The 17,928-nt window shown below is 47.4% G+C and overlaps 1 protein-coding gene across 1 annotated transcript; it reads right to left on the bottom strand.

Moving 5' to 3' along the window:
• Positions 1-675: 675 nt before the first annotated feature.
• Positions 676-16,640, bottom strand: RLBP1 (retinaldehyde binding protein 1). The gene is made up of 8 exons (XM_033167783.1): positions 16,373-16,640; positions 14,563-14,602; positions 12,605-12,733; positions 9,885-10,089; positions 6,710-6,888; positions 4,953-5,111; positions 2,614-2,724; positions 676-1,413 (listed from the first exon to the last, which is right to left on the bottom strand). The coding sequence occupies exons 2-8, from the start codon at positions 14,572-14,574 to the stop codon at positions 1,255-1,257; spliced, it is 954 nt and encodes a 317-aa protein (XP_033023674.1). The 5' UTR covers positions 14,575-14,602; positions 16,373-16,640; the 3' UTR covers positions 676-1,254.
• Positions 16,641-17,928: the final 1,288 nt, after the last annotated feature.

Genomic DNA, 17,928 nt, shown 5'->3' with positions numbered 1-17,928 from the left:
TGTGTGTGTGTCTCTGTCTGTCTGTCTGTCTGTCTCTCTTTCTGTGTTTGTGTGTGTGTGTGCTGTGATTCGAGGAAGTGCAGAAAACTGTCAGAATGTGGGATCACCCACAGAATCCAGCTTCCTAAGAATTTAAGCTTTTAATTCCTTAAAACAACAGCAGCTGCTTTTTTTAGGAGCATACACTTGAACATTTTCATCAATGCCTTCTCAAATCTTTGAAGCCGGAGGAATTGCACATTAGGATTTCTAGTGGTTGGAGTATGGGGCCTTAATGCCATGTATAGCTCAGGCATGGTTGCTAGGAACACAAAGCATGTAAAATAGTACAGATTTACTGAAACAAATCAACTGTAATTCTCACAGGAGGAGGAGGAGGGCACAAGGAGAAGGGGACGACAGAAGATGAGATGGTTGGACAGTGTTCTCGAAGCGACTAGCATGAGTTTGGCCAAACTGCGGGAGGCAGTGAAAGATAGGCGTGCCTGGCATGCTCTGGTCCATGGGGTCACGAAGAGTCAGACACGACTGAACAACAACAAATTCTCACAGGCCGCACAACCGGGCTTCTCAGAGAATTTTGGTTTCTCCAAAGCACAGAGAAACTCGGCGAATGTTGCTTTTTATTGCTCACAAATGAAGAAAAACATCCTTGCTGCTGTTGTTTTTTTATTATTATTCTGTATTGAAAACAGTCCTTGGCTTGTGTGCTGCTGCAGTAATGGACTGTGGCTGTGCCATTTGCACTGCCTTTGTAACAGCTTTGTCTGTTTCCTCTTTCCTTAGCCACTTGCCCCCAAATCCAGCGACACCTGGGATCTAAAATACATAGCTATGTGTGGTTGCACACTTCCTCCCCACCATTATAGGGCAAGCCATTAAATCTATGAAGGCACATCTCTACTACTTGACTACCTGGGTGCTTGGTCAACAAAGCTCGTACTGCCTCATCTAGAACGTCCCTAACACATACCATCTCTCTTTCTCCTTCCTTCCCCCTCTCTTTCATTCTGCTTGCTTGTTTTTCCTAGGTGGGTTGAGGTAATAAAAGGAAAAAAAGGATTATCCTTGAGAGAAATGGCAGGGGACTTTTCATTGCTCTACTGCCATCTGGTGACAAAGAATGAGAGAGAGTGGCAAAGCAATGTACACCCAGATTTTATGGCCACGACAGATCTTTCAACCAATGCTACGTTTAACAGGAAGGCTGGGGGACACCTCTGCACCCTATCTTCTATGCCAAGATGCTGCTTTTTAAAGAGCTGTGTCTTCAGCATCAGGTCGGGTCCCAAAAAGCAGCTCTGCGGTGACTTTGCCGTCGTATTTGGGCAGATTGCCCCCAAAATCTGCTGGCAGGATATCGGCATCGATCTCTCGGTAGAAGGTGTCGAGTTCATCGCCATGCACAAACACCTGAGTGCGAAAAGGAAGGCAGAAAGGTTGAGCTGAGAAATGCTGTGTAACTGGGGGCAGAGTTCAGCTATCTGAGCTATTATACGATATATAGTGATTTGAAAAATATCTTTAAAATAACCTTTGCTTTAAAAAAAAACCCTGAAGCTTTCCTTTTAGGAATTCTAGGTGCCGAAATCCCAAGGAAGCAGAAAAGACTATTTATGTAAGCGACCATGGCTGCACAGATGTTATTGGCCCAGAGATGGAAATAAGATAAAGTCTTCTACCGGAGAAGAATGGCAGATGAAGTTGATGGACTATGCCGAAATGGCTAAAGTGACTGGAAGAATCAGAAATTTGGAAGACCAAAATTTTAATAAGGAATGGGGGAAATTTATGACTTATCTTAAAGACCATTGTAAACAGCTAAAACCTTTAGCAGGATTGGAATATCACTTGTAGCTTAATGGTGAATTTTGGACACAATGGAGAGGTAAAAGGTTTGGATCTTGTTTTTATGTTCTGTGTTCGATATATGACTAAAATTTTAATCTGAAAAACCAAATAAATTATGTATGTATGTATGTATGTATATAAAAAAGAGATTCTCAGCTACCATTTCAAAAGCGAAACATGTTTCTTACCCATATGGCTGAGTGGCTGGATATAAAATCTTTAAAACAGTCAACAAGTGATGCAAAATCGTAACAAGCAGCAGCTAGGTGTGGGGAAACCTTTGGCCCTCCGGATGTTGCTGGAACTACAGTTCCCATCATCCCTGATCATGCTTGCTGGGGCTGATAGGAGTTGCAGGCAGTGTGGTGTAGCATTTAGCGTGTCTGGCTAGAATGTGGGAGACCAGGGTTCAAATCCCACTGGGTCATGATGCTCTCGGGGTGGGACGACCTTGGATCAGACACTGCCTCTCGGCCTAACTTACATAACAGGGTGGTTGTGGGGATTAAATGAGAAGGGGAAGAACCATGTACACCACCTTTTGCTCGTGGAGAAACATGTGAGATACGAAAGTTGTTGTTTTATCAATAATAGATCAGCAACATCTGCAGGGCCAAAAGGTCTCCATGCCTGCAGTTCCTGGCAGAAGATGCCCAATCCCAGTAACATCTCATTTCTGGCCTAGCATGCTTGCATTCCTTGACCGGCAAATGCTTTATTCTTAGTTCTCGTTGCTCCTTACCCTTCTGCGGCATAACTTACCCTTTCCAGCAGTTTGTTTTTCAGGAACGGTTTCACCACGTTGTAGGTTGTGGTGAAGTACCACGGCTGGTGGATGAAGTGGACGGCCTTGAACCGAGCTGGGAAAGAATCCTAGGGATTTCCAAAAAGATCACATGGTTAAGGCAGCCAGCCGCAAAATAATAATAGGGCAAAGGTGAGACAGAGCAGCTAGGCAGAGGGGACTTTTATTGCTTCTAAAGCCTGATTTCTCCTTTTTGGATTGGTGGAGGAAGCGAAGCGAAGCAATTCCACTAACCTACCACTGAGGGCTGTCTCTTTGTATGGATGTAAAGGGCAGGGATGAAGCAGTTCGTGTCCAGGGGCCAAATACTCCATCCAGCTTTTTGGACTTTTCCCAGTCATACCCCTCACTCAAGCACTTTTTTCCTTGGCTTGAATGTGTCTCTGAACTGTGATAATGGCTGTGTAGACACCATGAATTTAAAGCACATTCCCCTGCCAAAGAATCCTGGGAACTAGTTTTGCTATGGGTGCTGGCAACTAGCTCTGTGAGGGGTAAACTACAGTTCCCAGGATTCTTGGGGGAAGGTGTACTTCTAATCTCTGGTTTGTACACAGACAACATCTCTTGCTTGATGGGATGTAGGGTGGAAACGGGAAGGGTGTCAACTGTTGGGTGGCTGGAATGTAGCTGCCTGTGCAAAATGTTAGAGTTTTCATCCATCATAGAATCGTCATTTAGTCCAACCCCCTGCAATGCAGGAATCTCAGCTAAGGCATCCATGACAGAAAAAGCAATCTGGAAGGCTGAAGGAAATACTTCACACATTTTTGAGCTAAAGGGCAAAAGTGTAATCAGGGGTCAGCAAACTTTTTCAGCAGGGTGCCAGTCCACTGTCTCAGACCTTGTGGGGGGGCTGGACTGTATTTTTTTTTGGGGGGGGGAATTGAACGAATTCCTATGCCCCACAAATAACCCAGAGATGCATTTTAAATAAAAACACACATTCTACTCATGTAAAAACACCAGGCAGGCCTCACAAATAACCCAGAGATGCATTTTAAATAACAGGACACATTTTACTCATGTAAAAACACGCTGATTTCCGTACCGTCCACAGGCCAGATTGAGAAGGGGATTGGGCCGGATCCGGGCCCCGGGCCTTAGTTTGCCTACCCATGGTTTAGATACAAAACCAGTCCATTTTCTTTTCTTTTCCTTTTTGTTAAATGAAAGCTGAAAATGCGTGGAGGACAGTTCATCCGGCGGTAAGGAGGGGCATCTGCCTCCTTTTGCCCTCTCCATCCTCTCCCAAAACTCTGCCTGGCGCCCTGATTCCTCTCCTTGAGTAACACCAATGCAGGTGTGGGGTGATCGTTCACTTCTTCCCACAATGACTTGCCTCGCCTTACCTGACTCTCCTTTGCTCAAGAAGCAGCCACGCCAAATCACACGGCGCAACTGCAACTCCCTGCTTGGCACCCATCGAAAGGATCGTGCCCTTCCCCAGGTGAGGCTCCAACAAGGTATTGGCACCTGGGGAGCACCAAGCATCTAGTGCTCTCATGCCTCTGGCCTTGTTTACCACAGGCATACAGTCCCTGGGAGGTTTCCCATAATAGGATGCAGCGCTTGGGTCCAAAAAGCACCCCCTCCCATCCAAGTTTAGGACATAGGAAGACACGTTCCTTTGACAGTGCTCTAGATGCACCTTCCACTTAACAGGAACTTTCACTATCCCTTTCCTGACTTTTAGTTCATTCTTTTAGCCAGTTCTGGATGCGTTCCTGCTACAAATCTCTTCTCCCACCCGAAATTGAGCCCAAGGGCCAAATCGCACCATCACGCTCATCAGATTGATAAGTGATGGCTTGCACGGGTTCGTGAAGGACCATAGACCTTTCTCTCCAGCACCTCAAATGTTCCTGTGAATGTTTCTGGTTGTGGATACATCATCTTTTTGTTCCCGTTCAGAGTACCAATAAGCAGCAGACTTTCACCACTCAGTTGCTTACATGCCTAGATAGGGGGAGTACTTCATAGGCAAAAGGACTTTGGCTGCAGCGGCAAGCTGGCGAGAAGGAAATTGCTGCCGTCTGAATGAGTTTTGCATGGGGGGATATACTGTACAGGGGCAAGGCTGTAGATTGGACAATAGTCCAAATCAGTAGAAGGCAGCTTCCTATGTTTCTACAAAGGAACTGTCCAGGGTTGATTGACATCGTTGATGATACACAATGGTCATGTGGTACACTGCTTGCCCCCTGGTTCTAAGAATGCCTCTTGCCTAACCAGTAATCTATGGGGGCCAGGTTGTCTTCACTGCTTTCTAGGGAGGGCAATAAGGCAGTCTCACCTGCAGCATGTCCACCATTTTCTTCAGTTCGGATGGTTTAATGCCAGAGGCCTGCTGCATGGTGAACCCGTTAAAGTTCTCAATGATGCAGAAGCCATTGATTTGCGTCTCCTCGTTCTCTAGCAGCTTCTCTAGGATCACACAATAGGCGCGAAGAATCTGGATCAAAACACATGGAGACAGGAGCTTATGTCCAGAACTCTGGCCAAGTTGATGGATTTCCTCCCTCCCATGCATTGGGAAACAGGCAACCTTTCTGTACAATGCTACTGAAGTCTATGTCTCCTTTCATCCGAGGATCACAGGGCAGTTTACGATAGAAAACACACACACACACACACACACACACACGTAACAAATGAAAACAATACCCCCCCAAAAAGCCCAAATGGTGCTCCATCTTGCAGAATGCAGAGCAGATGTGAGGAAACTTTGGCCCCCCAGCTGGGGGCAGAGTTCAGCTATCAGATTCTCAGCTTTCATTTAAAAACTAAGTATGTTTCTAGCTAGCCCATATGACTGAGTGGTTAGGATATCTAATCTGAAAAACAGCAACTGATGCAAAAGCATCACTCTAGAAGTTTGCAACCCCTGTAAGCAGCAGCCAGGTGTGAGAAACCTTTAGCCCTCCAGATGTTGCTGAATTTACCACTCGCATCGTCCCCAGCCATTGGCCATGCTTGGTGGTGCTGTTGAGAATTCAGCAACGTCTAGAGGACCAAAGGTTCCCCACGCCTGTCCCTAAAGAACCTGAAACACCTTGATGAGAAGCAGTAGCTTGCAGCAGGAATGGGGAATGTTTTTCTGTCGAGGGTTATTTTTCCCTCGGGAATAATCTTTCAGGATAATCCTTGCACTAGCGAGAGGTGCTCCCTCCTTGTCTAGTCAGTCACCAGAGGCAAGGCAGACTGCCCTTGCTGGAGGGCTGAAATAGTTGCAAGAGGGCTCCCCACCACCAGTGGCGGAGCTTCATTCTCCAGCACAGGGGAGAGGGGGCAGAGAGCAGGCAGGGGCGGAGCTGGCATGCATCCCGGGGGTGTGGCATGCCGCCTGCGGGAGCAGGGCGCCCAGCACGCGGGGGGGGGGCAACTGCAATGGCACCCCACCGGGATCGCGCTGCCGGGGGTGTTGCGCCCCCCCCGCACTCCTCTTCCTCCACCAGTGCCCTCCTTCCGTTGCTCCAGGAGTGGGATTCTAACACAAAAAGAAAATAGTCCTGCACAGATGATACGAAGCACCTATCACATCAGACCATCGTTCACTACCAAGCATCCCAAACCAGGAGGTGGGTCAAATATACAAGAAAAGAATCTGAGACATTCTGGCGTCTTATTTAGTTGCTGTGTATGCTTGTACAAACTTGCACACTTGACCCTCCAGGTGCCATTGAACTCCCAACTCTCATCAGCTCCAACCAGCATGGCCAGGGATGATGGGAGATGCAGTCCAGAGGTGGAGAACCTCAAACCTGGGGCCAGTTGTGGCCCTCTGGGTTTCTCTATCTGACCCATGGAACTCTGCAAAGGCCACACCCATCACTAACCCACCACTGGCCCCCAACACCTACTCATGGAAGGTTGGCCAGAAGGGAATGTGCCCCTCGCGGTGGAAAAGGTCCCCCACTCGCTATTGTAGCTCAGTAACATACGGAGGCCACAAGTTACCCATCCCAGTGGTAAGCATTGGTAGTTTAATAGTAGCGGGGTGGGGGGAGCACAAGTGCTTGCAGTGTAGGACCTCTGCCCGGAGATGCTCACCTCATCAAAGGTGATCTCCTCGTAATCCCAGTTCTCAATGTTGAACAGCAGCACTACCCGTCCATACTTGTCCCTGTTGGCCAAGATGCCTGGGTAGCCAGCCTCAATGGTGCTGCGCACCGCCTCGGGAGTCAGGTTTTCGAAGAGCTCTGGATACTGCTGGCGGAAGTTGACATAACCTGGTGTGAGGGGGAAGAAAGATGGAAATGATGAGTGTGGGAAGAGAGACTAAAGCACTGAGCTAATTGGGAATGGGTGAAGCTGTGGCCCTCCTGATGATGATGATGATGTTTTATTATTTGTACCCTACCCATCTGGCTGGGTTTCCCCAGCCACTCTGGGTGGCTTCCATCATATAAAAACATAATAAAACATAAAAAATCATCCCCAGCTACGATGGGCAAGGATCAAGGAGACAGCAGCCTGTCCACATCCTCGGAGGTAACAGATTGGAACTGATCCCATGTAACATGACTAGACAGGACTCTAGCACTCTCCTGCCCTGGCCCTGCTCCCACGGTGGAATCTACCTCCTTCTGAATCTGAGCAACTTTTATCTGCAAAAAAACTGCAAAAGCATTGCAGGAGATCTTGGGGTCCCTACCAGGCCCCGATGACGAAGATGGCTCTGATAGATTGTGAACCACCTGAAAGAGTCTCCTGCTGCTGTTTTCTGCAGATGCAATAGAGGCGGCGAAGAAGGTCCTCTTCACCATCGCCATCACCACTTGGTAAGCTTGACGTTGAGCTCTAACCCGTGTCCATTCTGATTCAGAGTGAGTTTTCCACCACCGGTGCTCTAGCCATCTCAGCAATTGTTTCATCACCCTCAGCTCTGGGGAAAACCATGGGGCTGTGCGGGCTCCATGCAATCAGAGAGGATGCTTCGGAGCCAGACAGTCAATAGCCCTGGTTAACTCCATATTCCAGCGGGTCACCAGGGAGTCAGATGAAAGGCCATCAACATGGGATAAAACATCCCCTACCACTCTCTGGAAACCATTTGGATCCATTAAGTGGTGGGGGCGGACCATCTGAATTGGTCCCACCTCCCTGCAGAGGGGAAGGGTTGCGGAGAAGTACAGTTGCACCAGGAAGTGATCTGACCATGGCACTTGTTTTGTTTCACTTTTACTTAATGTCAGATCACCAACATCCATTGAGGTGAACACCAGGTCTAAGGCATGTCCTGGGCCAAACTTATTCAGGGACAGCCCCATGGAGGCCATGCTTTCCATGAAGTCCCGAACGGCCCCTGGTAAGGTTGTGTCGGCATGGATGTTAAAATCCCCTAGGACAACCAAACTAGGTGTCTCCAGGAGAACATCCACTATGACCTGAAACAGCTTGGGCAGGGAATCCTTGAGCGCAGTGGGGAGGTCACTACACCAGAAGAAATCCTGTACTGCCCCTATTGCCCAACTTCCAGAACATGCACTCATAAAAGTGGGTCTTCCCAATAGGACGCCTGGTGCAAACTAATGACTTCCTACAAATTCCTGCAACCCCCCCCCTCCCTGCCCACATGACCTGGGTTGCTGTGCGTAAGAGAAACCTGGTGGACAAGCAGCGGCAAGGACAGGCCCATCTGTTTCATTCAACTAAGTCTCTGTCACACATGCCAGGTCAAGTCCTCCATCCACAATCAGCTTCCGATAAGCCCACTCCCACTGCCCCCCCCATATCATGAAGTGCAAACTCTGGAATTGCCTAAGTGTACCACAGTACTTAAAGGGACGCAGGTGGCACTGTGGGTTAAACCACAGAGCCTAGGGCTTGTTGATCAGATGGTCGGTGGTTCGAATCCCCGCAACAGGGTGAGCTCCCACTGCTCGGTCCCTGCTCCTGCCAACCTAGCAGTTCGAAAGCACGTCAAAGTGCAAGTAGATAAATAGGTACCGCTTCAGGCGGGAAGGTAAACAACGTTTCCGTGCGTTGCTCTGGTTCGCCAGAAGCGGCTTAGTCATGCTGGCCACATGACCCGGAAACTGTTCGCCGGCTCCCTCGGCCAGTAAAGCGAGATGAGCGCTTCAACCCCAGAGTCGTCCACAACTGGACCTGATGGTCAGGGGTCCCTTTACCTTTACCACAGTACTTAAAACTTGTTGCTCCAGGACTCAGGAACCTAACTGGCTTTATTTATTTTTTCACTCCCCACCCTCCCCATCTACTTTCCTACTCAGTAAAAACTAAATCATTCTGCCTCCTTCTTTTTCTCATGATTTCCATTCTGCAGGGGGCAGGGGTAGTAGCCTTGTTTCATTTGTTTCCTGTTAAGAGCCATCAGGCGTGAAATGGGGAACTGTAGCTTGGGGCGGTTAAATAAAAACAGGCAAAAATCCTATATTGACAATAGCTTCTCTTGTTCTTCATCTCCATTGCTAGTTTTGTTAATTACTGCCCTGTTGCATAAACAAAGGAAGCTCTGAAAGAGAGCCAAGCAAATATTTTTCTTCTTCTCCAGGATAATCTCTCCAGTTTACCAGAGTCTAGGGAGAATGCCAGTAAAATCCCTCTCAGAGAGAGAAAGGGGGGGGGGGGGAGGACACACACAATATAAGGTAACAATACACAGCGGAAGAACCCAAATGGAGAAAAACCTCTTCCTACAATCTAACTTTGGGTTTTGCTGGCAATTAAAGGCGTTGCCCCCACTCCTTTTTTCTTTTTAATAGGTTGGATAAATAAGCCAGTATCACCTGCCCACCATAGCTGTCAAGTTTCGGATTTGAAAATAAGGGATCAGCAGCCTCACCTATCCCGGGGACAGTCACATGGCAGTGGTGGGCGGAGCCAGAAGCAAAAGTGGGCGGCACTGGTGTGAACGCGCACAGTAGGCTTACTGTATTTTGGAAACGCTGCCCGTGGGCTACGACGCCTGTAAGTGTGGGAAATGGCTCCCGCTTGCTTTGAGGCTGCAAGGAGGCGAGGTCTTCCCAGTCCCTGGCCAGCAGGGGGAGGGAGAGGAGCTGCTTCCTTTGAAAAAAACGGGAAATTAAAGGGATATAAAAAATAAGGGATAGCAGCGGGAAACTACTTGAAATAAGGGAGATTCCCGGGGAAAACGGGATACTTGACAGCACTGCTGCCCACTCCTTATGCTACTCTAAGGAAGGGTGACTACAGCATACCAAGAAGATTTGACTGGGTCTCTTTGCATGCCAAGAATCCCCACCTTTAATCAGATCATAAGACCTGCTGATGTCAAATTTGCGGGCTCGGATGAAACGCAGGAAGAAAGCATCATCCTTTCCTTTCACTTTCTCAGCCACCACCTTGCAGACTTCCTCTCCTCCTTTGGCTCTTTCCTGCACCAGTTCCCGCAGCTCTTTCACAGCCAACTCGCGCGTCTCCAAGGTCTCGTTCAGTTCATCCTTGGCCTGTGTAGGAGAAGAGAAGCCGGACAGTGTCTCAAAGGTAGATGATGTCACTGGAACGGGACAATACATGCTTTCCTTTCTCTCCCAGGCAAAATAGTACTTGTGTGCTCATATTCAAGGAAATGTTCTCCTAAACAGAAACATGTTAGCTAACTTGTGACCATTGGTCTCATGATACCGTATCTGGTATGGCCCTCGGTGCTCAAACAGTTATTTGTTCTTGCCCTAATGCTGGGGGTTTCCAAACTTCCTTCCATCGCTGAGCCCTATTCCTGATCAACTTGTCTTCTAAGCAACACCAGAACATCTGCCATACAAGCCCAGAACATAGCAAAAGATTCTGGCCTATGTTGTTAATATTTCTATGGAGTGACGGCCAGGTCTGTTAAATTGGTAGCAGTGAACTAAACTGGCTTTTGTTTGCTATTGCTAGGCAACTCACTGAGGAGCCACCAAAGGAAAACACTTTGCAGACAACTGTCCCAAAGTATTTTGGCATATCAAGCAGTAAAATAGGCAAGGAATGTCTAGCCCAGCTCACTTTAATTAGTTTTCACTGTAGAATCTAAGTGCTGTCATTTCACATAGTTGGTATTAACAAAATTGTATCGTTTTCTGGATACAGTATTAAGTGGGCTGGTTCACAGATCCTATATTGAGCAGCAGGTTAAACTAAAAACCCTCCGAGATACCACCCAACTCTAAACTTCTATGGGCATTCCATACTTTCCTTTTTACATTTAATCCAGATTTCCCCCCTTACAAAAAAAATCCCATTAATTAAAAATAACCCATTATAAACCCACACTTGCCACTGGTATGGAAGAAAGGGCATTCACAAGGTAAAGGTAATGATCCCTGGATGGTTAAGTCCAGTCAAAGGCAACTATGGAGTGTGGTGCTCATCTCTGCTTTCAGGTTGAGGGAGCCGCCATTCGTCTGCAGACAGCTTTTCCGGAGCATGTGGCCAGCATGACAAGACCACTTCTGGCACATGGAACACTGTGATGAGTGCTAGAGCGCATGGAAACGCTGTTTACCTTCCTGCCACAGCGGTACCTATTTATCTACTTGCACTGGTGTGCTTTCAAACTGCTAGGTTGGCAGGAGCTGGGGCAGAGCAACAGGAGCTCACTCCATCGTGGGGATTCAAACTTCTGAACTTCCGATCAGTAAGCCCAAGAGGCTCAGTGGTTTAAATGACAGTGCCACCTGTGTCCCCAATGAAGGAGACTATAATGTGATTGATAGCACTTCCACCAAATAAGTATATTGACCCTTAGATATGCCTACAGGACTCCCGTGAAGGCTATATAAATTATGTTGGAATACAGATTCCAACCATTTCAGGCCCTGTGCATTATATTTATTGTCCAACGATCAATGTGAGCTTAGAAAAATATCTTCCAAAAATACCTTCCAATCAGCAATGTGAGCTTGGAAAAATATCTTCCAAAAATATCTACCGATTGGCAAGCTCAAGAGGCTCAGTGGTTTAGACCACAGCGCCACTCACGCCCCTGGCATTCACAAATAATCCCTCAGCAACCTCAAAAGTAAGGTGAGTGTGACAAAAAACAACAACCCATGCACCCCACCCCTGAGCGCTTCCTCTCTCCTTTGATAATTTTAATATCGCAATTTATTTTCTCATTAATTGATGGAGAATGGTAAAAAAGCAAGAGTGGGATTTTCAGCACAGCAGTAGGAAACCCTGGGATAGACATGGCTTTGGTCTGACCTAGCAGGACTTATGCTCTTAATTAGCGACGTCTGCTTTTGGTACAATTGTATGTAGGAAATTAAACAATGGACACATTGCAGCCCTTTGATGATTCTTGCATAAAGCAGCCACCACACTGGGCCTCACTGTAGGGTTGTCTCTGCCTCTACATCAATGGCAGCGTCAAATCTGGAGCGTCATTCTTGCAACTTTCTCCTTTAGCTCTTTGTGCTTTTCAAGGGAGAACAAGTTAACTGCCATAACTACTGTTAGGACTGCCAATGATGGACCTGGGCTGTGGTTCATCTCTGTGGGCCTAGCAAAAGCCCTGGTGGACCAGGACCCACGTGTGTCTCTGTGTGTTCCCCTTTGTCTTTCCCCCTGCTATGACCCTCTAGTCTCCACTGAATGCTACATGACATGAACAGAGGCATACTGGCTTAAATTGCAGTGGAAAAGCCATGCAAAACATGGGCAAACTTCAAAGAAGGGTCCCTGATATAGGCCTTGAAGGATTCTTAGCTAGCTCTGTTGGCAAGGAGACGAGGCATAAACATTCAGTTTCTGTTTTCTCAGGAAGGTAAGACAACAGACTCACGGTGGACCACTGCTCATCTTGATATCACTAAAACGTCTTATTCTCTCTCACACACAGAGCTACGTAAGTAGTTAGTTTTTGAAAGGTTAATTAGCCACGTTGAGCTCCATGAACAGGCCACCCTCTGGAATCATTAACAGCTCTCAGTCCCTGGTCTTTGGCCTCCCTTCTCCACCCCGCCCAGCGATGCTCACCTTTTGCAAGGTATAGGCAGGGATTTTCTCACACTTCCCAAAGACGCGGCCATGGTCCTTGGTGGTCAGCCTCTCAAGTTTGGAACGCAAGGCTTGCTCCTCCTCGGAAACGATCCTGAATGTGCCAGTCTGGGGGTCGAAGCACAAGGGGGAAATGAACTCCTGACTTAAAACATCCCCATCATGTCAACTGTACATGCAAAAACTGCAAAAAAACTTGCATAATACTTGGCACCCTATGTAAAAAATATTTACTCTAAAAAGATAAGACCTGTGAATGTTTTTGCAGCAGGGTCCTTACAGGTATCTCAATAATAATAATAATAATAATAATAATAATAATAATAATAATATTTGTACCCTGCCCATCTGACTGGGTTTCCCCAGCCATTCTGGGCAGCTTCCAGCATATACAAAAACATATCATAACATTAAACATTAAAAACTTCCCTATACAGGGCTGCCTTCAGATGTCTTCTAAAGGTGGCACCCAATCAGCGTGAAAGGGGAGTTTTTTCACCACTGTACACCCAAAGCAGAGCATTTAGGAACACTGAAAACACAAAGTGTTTTCTCTTTCCAGAGAATGGTGCCCAAGTGCTGTTACGTACAATCGAACTTCATGGAAAACGCAGCTTAAGACACTCAGAAAGAAGATATTGGAGGATTCCAAATCATTTTTTTGCCCATGTAGACGCACAGAAAATTGTCGATCCATCTGAAAGGCAACTCATGGAGATTTGCATTGATCATTGCAATGCTTCCTTGATTATTATTATTGTATAAGATTACTATATAAACTTAGAAAGATTGCATAATGTTTGAAAGGTGTGGCTGTCAGGGGAGATGGCTTTTACTATCATGACCCTGCATGACTGAATTTGCCACTGCACTACTGGCTGTAGATCAGTGGCAAAGTGCATATTTTGCATCTAGAAGGTTTCAGGCTCAATCCAGGGACTGGTGGTTGGGTGACAATGAGTGGTCAGAGAAGAAGAGGGAGCAGACTGGGAGGAGGAGGTGTCAGAAGCAGAAAAGGTAACAGGGTTTAGTGAGCAGGGAAAATCTGTGGCAGATAGAAGTCCAGAATCAGGAGCAGAGGTGGGTGCAGAGAGGAGGGAGGGCAAGAGGCAGAGATGAGTCAAGTTGGGTGTCTTCCCCTCCTGCTGTGACAAGCTCCTCTGCCCTCTTGTCCTCCCAGGAATTGAAGAGGTATGAAGAGGGAGGAGCAGAGACAGGCGTATTGGTAGAGTCTCAGATTGCTTGGGAAAGACCCGAGGAAGGTGGAGATTTAGGCAGCTGTGGGAAGGTGGGGACCTTCAGTCCCCACAACTGCCTCATAGGGGCAAAACCCACTGAGAAGAGTTGCTGTCCTCATTAGGCCTGCCATTCCTGGGCAGGTGTTATTTCTTCTGAATCACTTACTCGGTGTGATTTATTCCTGATACCTGCTCCTGACATTATGCATCTTAGAGGCAGAGCTCCCCAGTTGCCTGTTACTGTTCATCTACCTTTTCCTTACATCTGGGCTGAAGCAAGACAGAGGCAGGTGTTTATTGTGGGCTCAACGCTGCTCACAAATGTAAGGTTTTTGCAGTGTGCCCACACAATGCCAGTCCAAATTTACCCTATCCATGAGATATCTTTCCATTGCTTTGGATGGGCTAAGATGATTTGGAAGGGCTTTCCCCCAAAACTGCAGCATATAAATATTCAACAACATTTTTACATGGTAGGAAGCTTCCTGGATGCAGCCACTATTTGTCCCATGTGGCAAAGCCAAAGTGACATTGTCATCAGTGCTGGTCTCAGCATTGGTAGCAGCCTGAGGGTGTAGGAGACTGATGCTAGCCCTGCTGAGAGCAGAGATGAATCAAGATCTCCTTAATCTACTGTAAGCCCGGTTAGAATCAGCAAAAGGGAACAAATGGAATGGAAGAAGCAGGATCTGTACTCACCACTGAAGTCATGTTGTCGTTTTCCTAATCCACACAACCACTGAAAAGAGAAAATGAGGATTGTCAGGCTAACATTAACAGGAGGCAACACACTGACACCTGTTGCAGTTCACTCTCTGGTTCAGAGAGATCTGGCAAATTTCCACAGCTGAGGATCCTTCAGAATCCCAAGTCCTCCTTGAGGGTTCTAGAGGAGTCCTAGTGAGGCTGTCATCACTGCAGGAAGTCCCAGCCTCTTCTCATTACCAGGAACTTAACTTTCAGATAACATTGCTGGGCTGCCTCCTTTAATTATGTCTTATACAGTCCCCAAAGTTTACTTTCTCTATTAGTTTGCTAAAGGCTTCCAGCTGCTAGCCTTTGTTGGTTGTGGAACTTCCCAGTTATATGGCTTTTACCACTCCTCCTGTTTGTTTGAGTCTCTATCTACTGGTAAGGGTGGGGCCAACATCCCTGTCCTGTCACCACGTCAGCTAATGTCCTGATTGCCTTTATCCTTGGCCATGGTGAATACAGAGACGGCTGAAGACTAGCTAGCAGGACCAGTAGTCAGGGATGATGGGACATACAGGAAGTCCTATTAAACTTGGTGGCAGTAAACATGAATAAGAACTGGCTGTTTTGTCTTATTTCAGTGCCAGCGCATATGCAGAAGGTCTTGGGTTCACTCCCCGACATCTCCAGTTAGCAAGGGATGGGAGAGACCAATTTCTGCCAGAAATCCTGGAGAGCAGCTGCCTGTCAGAAGTGGCAGTGAAGGGCCAGATGAACAAAGGATCTGCCCTGGTATAATGCAGCTTTTAAGTTCCCGTGTTCATAGACTCACCTGTTTGCTACATAAGAGACTACATGAACAGGCTGCTGGTAACTTGTTGCACAAGATTGTGTGATCTCTTGCACCATGAGCTTCTGCTAGTGCAACTGTCGCACTGGATTCCTCCGTTGTGCAACACTGAAACTCATCCATCTGCTAGCGCAGCAGCCCTCACGCTAGCAGGCAGAGATTGCTGGACACAGCTCACTGAGTTCGAACGGGTACATAGCGGTTGTCTAGTGCAACCTAGACAGCATCTTAAAAAGCAAAGACATCACCTTGCCGACAAAGGTCCGTATAGTTAAAGCTACGGTTTCCCCAGTAGTGATGTACGGAAGTGAGAGCTGGACCATCAAGAAGGCTGATCGCTGAAGAATTGATGCTTTTGAATTATGGTGCTGGAGGAGACTGTTGAGAGTCCCATGGACGGCAAGAAGATCAAACCTATCCATTCTTAAAGAAATCAGCCCTGAGTGCTCACTAGAAAGACAGATCCTGAAGTTGAGGCTCCAGTACTTTGGCCACCTCATGAGAAGAGAAGACTCCCTAGAAAAGACCCTGATGTTGGGAAAGATGGAGGGCACAAGGAGAAGGGGACGACAGAGGATGAGATGGTTGGACAGTGTTCTCGAAGCTACTAACATGAGTTTGGCCAAACTGCGAGAGGCAGTGAAGGATAGGCGTGCCTGGCGTGCTCTGGTCCATGGGGTCACGAAGAGTCGGACACGACTGAACGACTGAACAACAACAACAACAGTGCAACCCCATGCAATGCCGAATCTGCAGTATAGGGTTCCAAGCAGAGCATCCCTGACATGTAGACATCTAGTCCTTGCTGAAATACACCCAGTTGTTTTTAACGGCTGGGTTGCGTTTGCTGCGATTTGAAGCAGTCAGTATTAAACCTGCAGCACCTATAACTCTCCCAACCAACAGTAACAAGAAGGGTAGCAGCGGCAGAATCTAAGCTGAGAAAAAGAATCTCGAAATACTCACCAGGGAGGTGAAACAGTTCCAAGAAGGTCAGTGTGCAATCCAGGCAGAATCACTGTAGTGAATAAATTGAACATGCAACAGGCAGCAAAAGAATCGAGAAAAGGCTGAAGTGCAACAAGAGGAAACCCAGGCAAAAGCTTTGTAGAGTCACCGGGCTGGGATTAGACCATCACAAGGCATCGCTCGCAAGAGCTCTCTAATTAGGTCAGCACAAACCAGGCGAGGGACCCCATTAAAAAATTACAAAAGGCCGGTGAGGAGGGGGCGGGAGAGAGCAAGTGAGCAAGTGGTCTTGGCTCACAGAAGTTCATGGCAGGGAGGCTGGCAGGATTCTGGGGCCGATTAGCCAAGTATAAAAGCTTCTTATTGTATAACTGGGCCACACTCATTAGTGTAACATACAGGGTGGAAGGAAGGCTTTGGGGGACATTGCGGAGGGAGGGAAGAGGGTCCATAACTTCAGCAGGGAAGGGCTGTAGCTCAGGAGCAGAGCACATGTTTTGCCTGCAGAAGGTCCCAGGTTCGAACCCTGGCATCTCTAATTAAGCAAAAGCGGGAAAAGGCTTCTGCTTTGGAGAGCCAATGTCTGCCAGGACAGACAACACTAGCCTTGATGGACAAATCTAGGCCCCATCTACACAATATGTTTAAAGTAGCATCATGCCACTTTAAATAGTCATCGCTTCTCCCAGAGCAGCCTGGGAGCTGTATAGTAGAGTAGGACAGTTGGGGGGGGGGAATCACATCTGGCAACCAATGTGCCCCTTTGGTTTCAGATAGTATATGGGTAGGCAAGTCTTTTTAAAGTGGTATGATGCTGCTTTAAACATACAGTGCAGATGGGGACGTATTTAGGGCAAGTTAAAAAGCCGTTGTTCTCTGATGTACATTTAAACAATGGGTTGCATCCAGTGCCAGCCCTACTGAGAGGAACCAGAATTGACGGATGCATTCATCCCTAGTGTAGCAGCAGGCCATGCTGAAATCCCCTCTTCTATGACTGCAGCCCCCAGGGTCAATGCCAAACCAGGCATTTAATGTCATCATACTTTGGCCCCTAGATTCAATTTCTAGGGTGCTTCCAGGCTGCTGCTAATTTTGGGCTGGGATTCAGTCGCTCACTGACAAATTCAGGTTGTGCAAATCAGGTTCTTCGCTGCCTTGTGTGATGAACCCCAATGGTGGAGGCGGCCTCGGCTCACCCCTAGTTCTCCCTATAGGAGCTCCTGGGTTCTTGCAAGATGGGACATGGCTGGCTGCCCAGAATATGCACCTTTTCACCACGGGATCACCCCAGTCACTCTTCCTTGTTGTTTGCCCATTACTGTGGACTTGGTTGGTTTCTGGTGCAGGAAGGAATTTTGCTCCCAACTGAAATTTGTCCCTTAGTTGGGAGGTTTTTGCTTTTCCCTTGGTCAAGGACAAAAATGTTTCTTGTTAGGTGTTACATTACATATTCTTGTCAAAACTGATGGATAATGGCATCAGGCAGGCAGAGGCGGAGCTAGCGTCTCCGGCACCCGGAGCGGCACACATGCTGTGCATCCAGGGTCAAG

The sequence above is a fragment of the Lacerta agilis genome, chromosome 13 (assembly GCF_009819535.1).
Source record: "Lacerta agilis isolate rLacAgi1 chromosome 13, rLacAgi1.pri, whole genome shotgun sequence".
In the NCBI taxonomy this organism is placed as follows: domain Eukaryota; kingdom Metazoa; phylum Chordata; class Lepidosauria; order Squamata; family Lacertidae; genus Lacerta; species Lacerta agilis.
This window is presented reverse-complemented; position numbering and strand designations above follow the sequence as displayed.

What these genes read in the sequence shown, in the direction of transcription:
- RLBP1 (XM_033167783.1), bottom strand. An exon ending in GTCTTATGATCTGATTAAAG is followed by an intron (nt 6,889 to 9,884) that starts GTGGGGATTCTT and finishes CCCTCACACCAG; the next exon opens with GTTATGTCAACTTCCGCCAG. An exon ending in AAAACAAACTGCTGGAAAGG is followed by an intron (nt 1,414 to 2,613) that starts GTAAGTTATGCC and finishes TTTCGCACTCAG; the next exon opens with GTGTTTGTGCATGGCGATGA.